The sequence below is a fragment of the Melanerpes formicivorus genome, unplaced genomic scaffold (assembly GCF_026170545.1).
Source record: "Melanerpes formicivorus ecotype bairdi unplaced genomic scaffold, bMelFor1.0.p_v2 SCAF_111, whole genome shotgun sequence".
Taxonomy (NCBI): Eukaryota; Metazoa; Chordata; class Aves; order Piciformes; family Picidae; genus Melanerpes; species Melanerpes formicivorus.
In genome coordinates this window covers 1120051-1135204 of record NW_027142463.1, presented here as the reverse complement: position 1 = coordinate 1135204, position 15154 = coordinate 1120051, and the positions used below count along the sequence as shown (strand labels likewise).

At 47.6% G+C, this 15154-nt stretch overlaps 1 protein-coding gene across 1 annotated transcript in view; it reads right to left on the bottom strand.

Moving 5' to 3' along the window:
* FHOD3 (formin homology 2 domain containing 3) overlaps positions 1 to 15154 on the bottom strand; it is a 326323-nt gene that overhangs the window by 106962 nt on the left and 204207 nt on the right. Inside the window, 2 exon segments of the mRNA XM_068166897.1 lie at positions 2114 to 2491; positions 4848 to 4949. Coding sequence (XP_068022998.1) covers positions 2114 to 2491; positions 4848 to 4949 — 480 coding nt within the window.

The following is a 15154-nucleotide window of genomic DNA, read 5'->3' as shown; positions in this document are numbered from 1 at the left end:
CATGATGAGTCAGCAATGAGAAAACTCCTGAGAACAACTCAGTGCTGGTTCAGGATGATCCTGGCACTAACAGAAACCACCACTGCCATTCAGGATGATCCTGGCACTAACAGAAACCACCATTGCCATTCAGGATGATCCTGGCACTAACAGAAACCACCACTGCCATTCAGGATGATCCTGGCACTAACAGAAACCACCACTGCCATTCAGGATGATCCTGGCACTAACAGAAACCACCACTGCCATTTCAGCTGACAGAAAGGAGACCTTATCAGTCATTACATTTGCTTTGCTTCTCCTCTGCCTCATGAAAATACTGACACAGCCCCAAATCCTTCTTGAGACCAAGGCATTTCAGTTAGTCCAAAGATTACTGTCATTGAAATGGAGAGAACACACCTTCTATGGACCCAGACCTACAAGTACTAACAGATCAAATCAGAGGGATATGCCTGGGTAGCAGCTTGGGCCAGGTGCCCCTGCTGTGCCCACACCAGAAACGCTTCCTGTGTCCCGGAGGAGTCCAGCCCAGCGGCTGGGCACAGGCAGCCAGGTATTTCATCCCATAATACCCTGCTCCCCTATAAGATCTCCTGGCACTTCCTCTTTTCTTCCCCTCACCACCACCTGCTAACTGGGGGGATGTCCCCAGGCCTTTTGAGCCTGGCTAGGCAGTCTCAGATCTGCCAGCTGAGATTAGCCTAGCAGTGGAGGAGGGGTGGGGGAAGAAAGAGCCCTGGGGGTTTTGGGTGTACCCCCAGGTGGGGATAGGATATTCCTGGGTGTGTTTTGGGATCTCTTGTCACTGTGCTTCTGGCTCTCTGCAAACATTCACTGCTTTCCATTTAAACTTTCCACCACTCTTTTGCAATCCGTTTGTCTTGAGTTTCATTTTTGCCCGTGGTGGGGAGAGGCTCAGCCTCAACAGCCTGGACACAGGATCCCTATATAGCAAATTCAGACAGAGTTAGAGCCACTGGAAAAGCAGAAAGACAAACCCAACACATTAGGGTAAGTCCTGTACACACTCTATCTTCCCAACTTTCCTCTGGCAGTAGGTATTGCTTCACTTTCAATCACTAAATACTGCAGGAGCAGGAGCTATTTAGGGATATATCCTCTAAAAAGTATAACTCTATAGAATCACAGAATCAATAAGGTTGGAAAAGACCTCAAGGATCATCAAGCCCAACCTGTCACCCAACACCTCCTGACTAACTAAACGCCAAGTGCCACATCCAATCCCCTCTTGAACACCTTCAGGGTCGGTGACTCCACCACCTCCCTGGGCAGCACATTCCAAGGGCCAGTTACTGTTTCTGGGAAGAACTTTCTCCTCACCTCCAGCCTAAACTTACCCTGGCGCAGGCTGGGACTGTGTCCTCTTGTTCTGGTGCTGGTTGCTTGGGAGAAGAGACCAACCCCCACCTGGCTACAACCTCCCTGCAGGGAGTTGTAGACAGCAAGAAGGTCTCCCCTCAGCCTCCTCTTCTCCAGGCTAAGCAACCCCAGCTCCCTCAGCCTCTCCTCACAGGGCTGTGCTCCAAACCCCTCCCCAGCTTTGTTGCCCTTCTCTGGACACCTTCCAGCAACTCAATATCTTTCCTAAACTGAGGGGCCTGGAAGTGAACACAGGACTCAAGGTGTGGCCTGAGCAGTGCTGAGTACAGTGGCAATCTAACAACATATTTGAGATCTGGCAATTAGGTCTTTCACCCCTGAATTTCAAGGGCTGATGTGATGTCTCCAGGGTTTAGAGCAGAAAAGCTCCATTAATTTTCATGAAACCATGTTTGCAAATTGTGCTGTAAATGAGAGCAAAATGGTGTTCCTTTCTGTGGTCTCCTAAACTGCAGGCTATTTATCTGCTCCTGTGTATAGGGGGCCAGGACAATTACTAGTTGTAGACCTTGAAGAGGAGTAAGATCAAATGAAGGCAATAAAGGCCAGGGGAGAATATTAATCAAACCAAACCAGAGGCTTACAGGACTAAAACTAGCAAGAGTCCATTCTGGAAATGGTACAACAGAGAGGGCATTATTACTGCTAGAAAACTCTGAAAAGCTGTTATTGATTCATCTAAAATCAATGTCAGCTGTGTAAGATCTACCTGGTTTCCCTCATCACTTCTGCTTCTTTTTCTTTCACAGATGCTGGAGACTCTTCAAAATCGTAGGAGAAGAGGTGGAAAGGACTATGTGGTACATAAGGCAATTTCTCCACCGTTGGAGATGCCTTTGGAGTAATGGATGCAGAGGAATTTTGAGAAGTGCTTAGCAACGCTGCTGCAGGTGAAGATGGTGATGAGAGGACAGAATTGTGGTGAAGGACAGGTGAGTCAGGCACAGAGGGGAAGCTGCTAGAAGAGCTCTTGGCTTTAGAGTAGGAGAGAGGCCTCTCAGCTGGTGAAGTGGTGCTGGAGTCAGCTGAAGAATCAGAGCAGCGTGAAATGTTTTCATTCATAGCCTCCTGTGAACCTGGAACCCCACTGCAGGTGGAAAACATTGTAAGGATGGGAAAGGAAGGAGAGAAAAATGGGGAAAAGAGAGATCAATAGATTGTAACTCTTGGAGGGGAAAAAGAAAAGTCAAAGTTAAGGAGAGTCAGACAACCAAAACCATCCCAAATTTTGTCAGTTCTCATCTTTTTAAATAAAGTGGGAGGACTCACATCTTTGTGTCCCAGGGGTTGGAAAGAGTCAAAGGTCATCGAGTCCAAACTGTCACCACAGACCTCATGACCAGACCATGGCACCAAGTGCCACATCCAATCCCCTCTTGAACCCTCCAGGGATGGGGACTCCACCACCTCCCTGGGCAGCACATTCCAATGACAAATGACTCTCTCGGTGAAGAACTTTCTCCTCACCTCCAGCCTAAACTTCCCCTGGCACAGCTTGAGACTGTGTCCTCTTGTTCTGCTGCTGGCTGCCTGGGAGAAGAGACCAACCCCTTCCTGGTTATAACCACCTTTCAGGTAGTTGTAGAGAGCAATGAGGTCACCCCTGAGCCTCCTCTTCTCCAGGCTAAGCAACCCCAGCTCCCTCAGCCTCTCCTCACAGGGCTGTGCTCAAGGCCTCTCCCCAGCCTTGTTGCCCTTCTCTGGACACCTTCAAGTGTCTCAATGTCCTTCTTAAACTGAGGGGCCCAGAACTGGACACAGGACTCAAGGTGAGGCCTAAGCAGTGCTGAGTCCAGGGGCACAATGACTTCCCTGCTCCTTGTAAATACCTGTATAATATTGCAAACACTGTGTATTTGTACATATCCATTCCATTGTCTGTATGCATTCCATCACAGAGTGCAGCACTGCTTGTGAATACAGCTCCCCCTTGCTTCCCCGACTGAGTTTAGCTGAGCTTTGGTTAATGAGGGTGGGTTAAACCATCACAGAGAAGTGAAGCAGGCAATCTGGAAACCTCCACCCATTGCACCAACTCTGCACCACAGGGGTCACTGAGGTTAGGTTATTCCTATGCATCCTGACAGCCTCTGACATGAGTGGCCAGGTTACAGAGCATTTTTGTTATGGCAGAGTGACAGTGAAAGAAGGCATGCGAGAAAGCCATGGGAATATCACCCGTTGTCCCCAGGTGTCTGTGAGGTTAAAACCCAATGACCTAAAAGCAGCCTTTACATGATTCTCCCTAACTGTTTTTGTAACAGTCTTTTAGCACAGCCATGTGATTTACTGTGCCATATTAAGGCACAGACCCCCCAGAGGTTACAAATAACCTCCCCACAATTTACTGAAAACCTGTGTCTTAGCTTTGACTTTTAGAATGAGCTTTTAGGAAATTACCACTCGACTTTGAAACTTCAGGCAGTCACTGGCAAGCTGTGGAGACTGGAGGACATTAAGAACAAGGGTACAGTGTTTTCTTTGGAATTGGCACATTACAGAGTTCCCTTTCTTCCCCCTGCACTACAGTGTCTGCAGGGATGTGGCTTATTTAAAACAAGACAATAAAAAATCCAATCTCATTTGCTGAGTCGCAAAGCCAAACTATTTAACCTAAATCAAAAGGATGTCTGGAAGAAAATAATTAAGAGAATCATAGAATTGTCAGGGCTGGAAGGGACCACAAGGATCATCCAGTTCCAACCCCCCTGCCACGGGCAGGGACACCTCACATTGCAGCAGGTTGCTCACAGCCACATCCAGCCTGGCTGCAAACACCTCCAGGGATGAGGCTTCCACCACCTCCCTGGGCAGCCTGTGCCAGTGTTTCACCACCCTCATGGGGAAGAACTTCTTCCTAACATCCAATCTGAATCCACCGTTCTAGTTTTGTTCCATTCCCCCCAGTCCTATCACTCCCTGACACCCTCAAAAGTCCCTCCCCAGCTTTCTTGTAGCCCCCTGCAGATACTGGAAGGGCACAAGAAGGTCTCCTCGGAGCCTTCTCTTCTCCAGACTGAACAGCCCCAGCTCCCTCAGTCTGTCCCCACAGGAGAGGAGCTCCAGCCCTCTGCTCATCCTCGTGGCCCTTCATTCTTCCAAGTTATTAGGCTAAAGTTGACAGATGTCAAACCCACATATGGCTCAGAAATAAGCAGAGAATTTCACATGAGAATACTGTTTTGATAGGTCATCTGCTTATACCCAGATGGGCACATCTGATCAGACAGCTCTTAGTGCACTGAGCCCATAGGATTAGATATATTCCTATTAACATGCACACAGCAACAAAGCTTTTGAATGCAAAAATATTTCCTTAGTGAGTGACTTTAAAAGGTGATCTGAGAAGGTCAGCAAAAAGACAGATGCTGCTGCACACTGCGCTGGTAAGTTCATGCCAGAGCCTGAGGAAAAGGTGGAGAGATGGTGCTGAACCCTGGTACCTGGCTTTGACCTGCCTACTGGCCTCTTCCTCTCCCTCATCCTCAGTATTGGGCTCTGTGACTGGCTGCTCTTCTTCCTCCTCTTCACATTCTTCCTCTTCTCTGAGGTCAGACCAAGGACAGAGGCATGCAGTGGGATGGAAAGAAAGAAGGCGGAAGAGAATATGTTACGAATCCCCAGAAACAAAACCAAAACCCCAACCAATCAAGCAACCAAGAGCAATGAAGTTAGAAATGGATGGGAAACAGCAGTGCAAAGAGTTATGGTCCCTGTGTTAGACAAAAATACCCTCAGAGCTTTCTATTAACTCTTGGTGCAAGGATAGCTGCTACCAACACTACTACATCTGTTACTGTTCATTTTACCAGACTCTAAAATTGTTCTTCCTCAAGCTTGGATTTCCATTTGCTGATGCCCTACCTGCAGAGCCAGTAGTGGAAAACACTCATGAGCCTAACAACATTCACCTTGTTGGGATTGCCCCAGCCCAGCTGCAGGACCCTGCACTTGGTCTTGTTGAACCCCATGAGGTTGTCATGGGCCCAGCTCTACAGCCTGTCAAGGTCCCTCTGGATGGATCCCTTCCATGGGTTAGGAACTGGCTGGAGGCTGAGCCCAGAGAGTGGTGGTGAATGGTGCCACAGCCAGCTGGCAGCCAGGCACCAGTGGTGTGCCCCAGGGAGCAGTGCTGGGCCCTGTGCTCTTTAACATCTTCACTGATGATCTGGCATTGAGTCCATCATCAGTAAATTTGCTGACGACACCAAGCTGGGGGCAGGAGTTGATCTGCTGGAGGGTAGAGAGGCTCTGCAGAGGGACCTCGACAGGCTGGGCAGATGGGCAGAGGCCAAGGGCAGGAGATTGAACACATCCAAGTGCCAGGGGCTGCACATTGGCCACAGCAACCCCAGGCAGTGCTACAGGCTGGGGTCAGAGTGGCTGAGAGCAGCCAGGCAGAGAGGGACCTGGGGGTACTGGTTGATGGTAGGCTGAACATGAGCCTGCAGTGTGCCCAGGCAGCCAAGAGGGCCAATGGCATCCTGGCCTGCATCAGGAAGAGTGTGGCCAGCAGGAGCAGGGAGGTCATTCTGCCCCTGTACACTGCACTGGTTAGGCCACACCTCGAGTCCTGTGTCCAGTTCTGGGCCCCTCAGTTTAGGAAGGAGGTTGACTTGCTGGAACGAGTCCAGAGCAGGGCAACGAAGTTGGTGAGGGGCTTGGAACACAGCCCTGTGAGGAGAGGCTGAGGGAGCTGGGGTTGCTTAGCCTGGAGAAGAGGAGACTCAGGGGAGACCTTATTGTTGTCTACAACTACCTGAAGGGAGGTTGTAGACAGGCAGAGGTTGGTCTCTTCTCCCAGGCAACCAGCACCAGAACAAGAGGACACAGTCTCAGGCTGCGCCAGGGGAGGTTTAGGCTGGAGGTTAGGAGGAAGTTCTACACAGAGAGAGTGATTGCCCATTGGAATGGGCTGCCCAGGGAGGTGGTGGAGTCACCATCACTGGAGGTGTTCAGGAGGAGACTTGCTGGGGTGCTTGGTGCCATGGGTTAGCTGTTTAGGTGGTGTTGGATTGGTTGCTGGGTTGGATGTGATGATCTTGAAGGTCTCTTCCAACCTGGTTTATTCTATTCTATGTAATTATCCTCCAGCTGTCTGCTGCACCACACAGCTTGGTGTCATCAGCAAACCTGCTGAGGGTGCACTCAATGCCACTGTCCATGTCACCACCAAAGATGTTAAACAGGTCTGGTCCCAGGACTCATCCCTGAGGGACTCCACTTGTCCCTGGCCTCCACTTGGACATGGACCATTGACAGCCACCCTTTGAAATGCAGTCTTCTGGGTTTCTTACTGCTGTGCCCAGTATTCCTATTACTTATTAAAAAACAATTCACACACAACTACCTTAATTATAAACAATAAAATACTTTGTAAAATTAGGATGTGTTACCAGTCACTCACAAAAACATTCCTGCACCCTACCCTGAGGAGACCAGCTGTCTGCAAATGAAATAATTAAAATTCCTGAAAAACAGGCAGTTTTTAGAATTACAACAGAAGTGTCCAAAGAAGCTTGGGTTAACAGCTGACAAACAAACCAGGACATGGAACTGTGATAGCTCAATTTCCAGAGCCATCCATGACACTTTCCGTAAGAATGGAATGGAACAGAATGGAATGGAATGGAATGGAACGGAACGGAACAGAACAGAACTGAACAGAACAGAACTGAACAGAACAGAACAGAACAGAATAGAATAGAATAGAATAGAATAGAACAGAATAGAATAGAATAGAATAGACCAGACCAGGTTGGAAGAGACCTTTAAGATCACCATGTCCAACCTACCATCCAACACCACCCAATCAACTAACCCATGGCACCAAGCACCCCAGCAAGTCTCCTCCTGAACACCTCCAGGGATGGTGACTCCACCACCTCCCTGGGCAGCCCATTCCAATGGGCAATCACTCTCTCTGTGTAGAACTTCCTCCTAACCTCCAGCCTAAACCTCCCCTGGCGCAGCTTGAGACTGTGTCCTCTTGTTCTGGTGCTGGTGGCCTGGGAGAAGAGACCGACCTCTGCCTGTCTAGAACTAACATTTACTTAAAAAACATAACTAACATAACTAAAACAGAAATAGATCTTCAGAGGCTCAGGGGAGACCTCATTGCCCTCTACAATACCTGAAGGGAGGTTGTAGCCAGGAAGAGGTTGGTCTCTTCTCCCAGGCAACCAGCACCAGAACAAGAGGACACAGTCTCAAGCTGCACCAGGGGAAGTTTAGGCTTGAGGTGAGGAGAAAGTTCTTCCCAGAGAGAGTCATTAGCTATTGGAATTGGCTGCCCAGGGAGGTGGTGGAGTCACCGTCCCTGGAGGTGTTCAAGAGGGGCTTGGATGTGGCACTTGGTGCCATGGTCTAGTCCTGAGGTCTGTGGTGCCAGGTTGGACTTGATGATCTTTGAGGTCTCTTCCAACCTTGGTGATACTGTGATGCTGTGGAGTACATGAACTTGTTACACCTTCACATTATGCTGTTCTTTCTCCTTAGATTACTCTTATTTTCTTTTATCACTAAAATATGGTCAGTAACAACCTCTCACACCTAAATAACACCTGGGTAATGATGTCACAGTTCTTCCACTGCAGCAGTTGGGTTATACATCAAAGCAGAGCCAGACAGCAGATTATTGCTTACGATACCGGCAAGGCTTTGCAAACACCTCAAGAATCCCAACTCTGATCACTGGACAGCATTACTGTTTTGACATCTGTATAAGAGAGGTAAAGAAACAGAGTAATGATGCAGAGACACTTTAGGAGCAATAAATACTGAAACAGAGCTTGGAACTGCATATTGGTTGACACTTGAAGGTCACTGTAATTGCCCCTTACTTCAAAGGGAGGGATCTTGAAATGGCTTCCTGCCAAACCGCTGTCTGGATTTTCCCTCCCATTGCTTTGCATGCATAAAAGAAACCTTCCTGGCCTCAGAGCATCATACAGACAAATACAGGAACACACTGTGGAGCTGACCCTCTCCACAGCACAGACATTTGAGCACAGAAGAAACTACCATGGGCCTCCAGAGAAAAGTGTGCACATTGAGGTTTGGCTTTACATTGTCTAAGGTAACTCACCAAAGTTCCACCATACAGAGTGGAAATGAAGCACTCCTGCTCATGCTTCAGTGGGTCAATCCCTAGCTACACATCAGTGGATACCATTCATGGTATGGCTTTAAAGGAATTCTTTTCTTAATCTATCTCCTGTCTCTTTCACTACTGCATTCCAAACAGCAAACTCCAAGATACTCTTACAATGACTGAGATCACAATTTCCACATTTTAGTTGTCTCTCCTTTCCAATCTGCTTGACTTCATGCTTTAAATAACCCTACCTGAACAAGAGAAATAAATGTCTACTTGCTGCCCCAAACCTAAACTATCAGAGCAGATTTTGTAGGTTAATGTTATCATAAACTCATAAAGGCCTGATGCTATGAACAGATCCTGCCTCACCAAACCTTTAAATGGCCTGAATGTACTCTCTCATTTTCCCAAACCATTGCTATCACAGCCCATTTCCATTTCCATCCACACAAATGAAACTGTGGAAGAATATTTAATACCTCATCTCTATCTGATGACATGCCATTCTGTTTAATAGCCCCACATATGCACAGAATCATGGAATCAGTAAGGTTGGAAAAGACCTCAGAGATCATCAAGTCCAGCTTGTCACCCAACACCTCATGACTACTAAACCATGGCTCCAAGTGCCACATCCAATCCCCTCTTGAACACCTCCAGGGACAGGGACTCCACTACCTCCCTGGGCAGCACATTCCAATAGAATAGAATAGAACAGAATTAACCAGATTGGAAGAGACCTTTGAGATCATCAAGTCCAACCTATCAGCCAACACTATCCAATCAACTAAACCATGGCACCAAGCACCCCATTAAATCTCTTCCTAAACACCTCCAGTGATGGTGACACCGCCACCTCCTCTGTGAAGAACTTTCTCCTCACCTCCAGCCTAAACTTCCTCTGGCACAGCTTGAGACTGTGTCACAGTATCACAGTATCACTTAGGTTGGAAAGGACCTCGAGGATCATCGACTCCAACCTATCAACACAGACCCCATGGCTAGACCATGGCACCAAGTGCCACGTCCAGTCTCCTCTTGTCCTCTCTACAACTACCTGAAAGGTGGTTGTAGCCAGGTGGGGGTTGGTCTCTTCTCCCAGGCAACCACCACCAGAACAAGAGGACACAGTCTCAAGCTGCGCCAGGGGAAGTTTAGGCTGGAGGTGAGGAGAAAGTTCTTCACAGAGAGAGTCATTGGTCATTGGAATGTGCTGCCCAGGGAGGTGGTGGAGTCCCCATCCCTGGAGGTGTTCAAGAGGGGATTGGATGTGGCACTTGGTGCCATGGTCTAGTCATGAGGTCTGTGGTGACAGGTTGGACTCGATGATCCTCGAGGTCTCTTCCAACCTTGGTGACACTGTGAGACTGTGACAAAAAAATGAGAATTTTGCCACAGTAAGAGCTGGAGAAAAATCCAGTTTAGTTACAGTTTATGATGCCTGAACACATGGAAAAATTCATACAGAAAAAAGAAAAAAAGAACTGTCAGCTGTATTTAGGACAAATCACCCCTGCAGGCACAGAGCAAGATGAAGTCATTGGAACAATCAGTTAAAGAGGCATAATAACCAAACTAAGGTCAGTGCTGTGGATCAGAAATTCTACAGGAATCCAAATTCCAGCAGGAAAACAACAACAAAAGAGGCTCAGCTGTGCTCACTGTTTCCTGGTAAAACCAAGATCATAGAATCATAGAATCAACCAGGCTGGAAAAGACCTCATAGATCACCAAGTCCAACCTATTACCTAATACCTAACACCTCCTGACAACTAAGCCGTGGCTCCAAGTGCCACATCCAGTCTTCTTCTGAACACCTCCAGGGATGGCGACTCCACCACCTCCCTGGGCAGCACATCCCAATGGCCAATCTCTCTTGTTGGGAAGAACTTTCTGCTCACCTCCAGCCTAAACTTCCCCTGGCACAGCTTGAGACTGTGTCCTCTTGTTCTGGTGTTGGTTGCCTGGGAGAAGAGACCAACCCCCACCTGGCTACAACCTCCCTTCAGGTAGTTGTAGAGAGCAAGAAGGTCTCCCCTCAGCCTCCTCTTCTCCAGGCTAAGCAACCCCAGCTCCCTCAGCCTCTCCTCACAGGGCTGTGCTCCAGACCCCTCCCCAGCTTTGTTGCCCTTCTCTGGACACGTTCAAGTGTTTGGGCAGACAGTGAAACCAAAAAGGGCAGAACTGGTTTTACTAAAAGCTTACTTACCAGAACGCCAGCGGGAATTACAGCAGAGTCTGCAACCGACTAGCTTCTTGTTATGGCATGCTAGACCACAGATTGAGAGCACGTAATTTGGACCAGGGCAGAAAACCTTAGGAGATGCTCTCAGCAAAACACTTCAATTATCATGTTAACAGGATTGAAGTTACCCATCAGGCTTTTTGTTGCTCTGTATCATTCTGGTAAAAGAAAGAAGCTTCGGGCAAGGCAAATCCGCTAGCGGTTAGGACTGGCATTTTAAAGTACCCTGCGGCAGCTCCCCACCCTTGAACCAGCCTCCAGTCTTTCTCAGTAGTCATTACCAGCCTCTTTCTTAATTTATTTACTAACAGGCACATGAGTCTGGGTTTCACTCTCTATGAAAGCTATTTTAACACAAAGCAGATTTGGGTCTGTCTTGGTTTTGAACCAGAAGCAGAAAAGCAGCAATACATTTGGTTTGAAAGAAGGTTGCAAAAGAGATGAAAAAGGCTTGCAAGTTCTCCTTTTGATTGTCCTTAGCATTTATGGCCAGCTTTTCCCAGCTCAAAACACAGAGTCTGGTCTCAATTAGCCTGGCATAAATCAGAGCAACTTCACTGGCTTCAGACAGCCTTTCTGGATATAGAACATTGTGAGACAGAAAAGAATGCAGCCAACGATTTCTCCTTTTGTTTTACCGGGACCGTGGATTTTTCTCCTTCTAAAAGACTTATCAGCTGACAAAAAGCAGATGACTGTGGACAATCCGTTTGATGTGGTAAACAAAAGCAAAGTAACTGCCAAACTAGATGATGGAGTTAGAAAGAAAAGAAACATGAACACTGAGGAAGAACTTGAACCCTCTACCGATTTTGGTAGTGAAGTCCAAAAACAACCACAAGTTTCGCCCAAACTGTAGTACAGTACGAGAGCGTGTCTTTAATCTGCAACCATGGCCATCAGGAGCAATAGCACTGAGCCTGATGGTGCTAGTCCATGTAAAACCCGACAGAAACATCTGCAATTGCACAAAACATTTAGATACCAGCAGGAGCAAGATTATCATTAATATTGTTACATGCTTCCTATTGGTAAAGAAAACATAGTGAGGGAATAAGGAGACTGAAAATCCACACTGCAGGCTGCTTTCCAAAACACACAGCACTTCAAAAACTCATAGTGATCTTCTTCCTTCCTCAAAAGAGACAAGGATTATTCAGCAAAGTAAGGTCATTAGCAGAAGACAGACCTTCTCTGGATGAACAAAAGTTACTGTAAAGAGAGGTAATAAGTATTTTTTATCCATTTGTATAGATGCCTCCCTAAAACATTAATGAAGGAAGTAAAAGGACACAACAAGCATTTCTTTTGACAAGAACAGGTGATGACTCCATGACATTTCACAGTATCACAGTCTCACAGTATCACCAAGGTTGGAAGAGACCTCAAGATCATCGAGTCCAACCTGTCACCACAGACCTCATGACAAGACCATGGCACCAAGTGTCACGCCCAATCCCCTCTGGAACACCTCCAGGGATGGTGACTTCACCACCTCCCTGGTGGTGAGCAGCACATTCCAATGGCCAACAACTCTCTCTGTGAACAACTTTCTCCTCACCTCCAGCCTAAACCTCCCCTGGTGCAGCTTGAGACTGTGTCCTCTTGTTCTGGTGCTGGTTGCCTTGCAGAAGAGACCAACCCCTTCCTGGCTACAACCACCTTTCAGGTAGTTGTAGAGAGCAATGAGGTCACCCTTGAGCCTTCTCTTCTCCAGGCTAAGCAACCCCAGGTCCCTCAGCCTCTCCTCATAGGGCTGTGTCCCAAACCCCTCACCAACTTTGTTGCCCCTCTCTGGACTCGTTCCAGCAAGTCAACCTCCTTCCTAAACTGAGGGGCCCAGAACTGGACACAGGACTCGAGGTGCAGCCTCACCAGTGCAGTGTACAGGGGCAGAATGACCTCCCTGCTCCTGCTGGCCACACTGCTCCTGATGCAGGCCAGGATGCCAAGAATAAAATTAAATTTGCTTAAATGAAGACTTCTTTCCTGGATTTTAGCTTGAATTATGCTTTAAATTACAACACTGTCAAAGATGGCATGGACCAGAAGTGGATGATAATTTTCTTTTTAAAGTAGGATAACTATTGGAATTATGGTGGTGAAAAAGTATCTCAAATAACCTACAAAACTCATCTGCCATGTTTCTATTTCCTGATACTAAATCTCTCCTTGGTTTCATTAAGAGTTAATGAAGACTGCAAATAAAGCTAGCAAGCAAACACTAATAGTGAGAAAATATATTGGCAGAAGCTGTTCTGCATGGCTCAAATGCACTGTTGTCATCAGCCTGTAAGAGCATGTGGCCTCAGCCACCGCTCCACTACAGACCCAGCCAGGAGGAGGTGACAAAAACCAATAATTCATGGGTTGCCAAATGGAAGAAACAAAAAAAAGGCCAAAACCCCAATCCAAACCAAACCCAAACCCCCACCATTAAAGCACACACAGCTACTTTTAAAATTATCTGGAACCTTATATTTTTGTCTTCCTGAAGCCAGTAAACTTCAGTCAACTGAGCTTGCTACGGAAGAAGGGCTGCTTTACACGTAATGTAGGATCTTAAGGCTCCAAGTCCACATCCACTGCTAACTGACAGAAACATCCAAAGAACTGGGATGGCATTCAACAAGTCCAAGTGCCAGGGGCTGCACTTGGGCCACAGCAACCCCATGCAGAGCTACAGGCTGGGGACAGAGTGGCTGAGAGCTGCCAAACAGAGAGGGACCTGGGGGTGCTGATTGACAGCCACCTGAACATGAGCCAGCAGTGTGCCCAGGTGGCCAAGAAGGCCAAGGGCATCCTGGCCTGCATTAGGAATAGTGTGGCCAGCAGGAGCAGGGAAGTCATTGTGCCCCTGGACTCTGCATTGGTCAGGCCACACCTTGAGTCCTGTGTCCAGTTCTGGGCCCCGCAGTTTAGGAAGGACATTGAGAGACTTGAAGGTGTCCAGAGAAGGGCAACAAGGCTGGGGAGAGGCCTTGAGCACAGCCCTGTGAGGAGAGGCTGAGGGAGCTGGGGTTGTTTAGCCTGGAGAAGAGGAGGCTCAGGGGTGATCTCATTGCCCTCTACAACTACCTGAAAGGTGGTTGTAGCCAGGAAGGGGTTGGTCTCTTCTCCCAGGCAACCAGCACCAGAACAAGAGGACACAGTCTCAAGCTGTGCCAGGGGAAGTTTAGGCTTGAGGTGAGGAGAAAGTTCTTTACGAAGAGAGTCATTGGTCATTGGAATGTGCTGCCCAGGGAGGTGGTGGAGTTACTATCCCTGGAGGTGTTCAAGAGGGGATTGGATGTGGCACTTGGTGCCATGGTCTAGTCATGAGGTCTGTGGTGCCAGGTTGGACTCAATGATCCTTGAGGTCTCTTCCAACCTTAGTGATACTGTGAGACTGTGAGACTGTAACTTTCCAAATGTCATAACCAACACAAGGTCTGCTCTTCGTGGAGCATGCTTCAGTTTCACAAATTGCAGCTTCAGCCACTGGATGCCAGTGTCTAGCTTGCACTTTCTGTGTCTTCACCTGGGCTAGTCAGCCAGATGCCCTTTATGGTCAAGAGAGAGAAACAGCCAGTTTCAGAGCATGATTCGTCTTGGCTGAAATGCCAGGAATGCACAGCATGTTAGATAACCAGAGGTCTACGAGTGCTTGTTGCAGTCCGCTGACACCAAGGAGATGGGAGCTGATCAGACATCTGTCTTGAGCAAAATTAATTCCAGTCCTCTTGTGCAGTAGTCACACATGCTGAGAATCTGCAGCTCTCTTTTCTTCTACGTATGCATGGTCTAAGCTCAGTGCTACGGGACTGGCAAGGACGCTATCTTTGACTGACTCCAGTGCTGCAGACTGCTGCTGAAGGAGTCATTACTGTCCTTCTTTCACTAATTGTAAAACAGTTAATATATTTCCTACTACAGTGTAGACCCAAGGAAAATATTTATGCTGGGGGGAACAATGAACTTTAATACATACAAGGCAAAGAGCTTTGCACTAATGTGAATGTGCTCTTGTTACAATCTTCCATTGTGTGGGCATATTGAATATAAAAGCTGTCAATGGATGAAATTAAGCTTCATTAGTTCCCATACCAAATGCTCTACTTAGAGTAGATGGTGCCAAAGAACTTAGCTATGTAGATCAGCCACTTACAAAGGCATCTCTCTTTGGTGGTGGTGACTTGACTTTTGTTTAGCTTAGATTTTAAGTATGCTTTTTTCTTTTGTAATTCACTGGAAAGAGGTCATGCTGTCTGTAGCTCAGGTGAGGCAGTTCTCTCCACAGAATCTTTTGTAGTGCTGTGCTTTGTAGTGGTAGCTGGAAGGGTGTTGATAACACACCCTTTAGGTGTGTTTTGGCTACTGCTGAGCAGAGCTCCTGCAGGACCAAGGGTGTGCTTTTCCAACTTTCT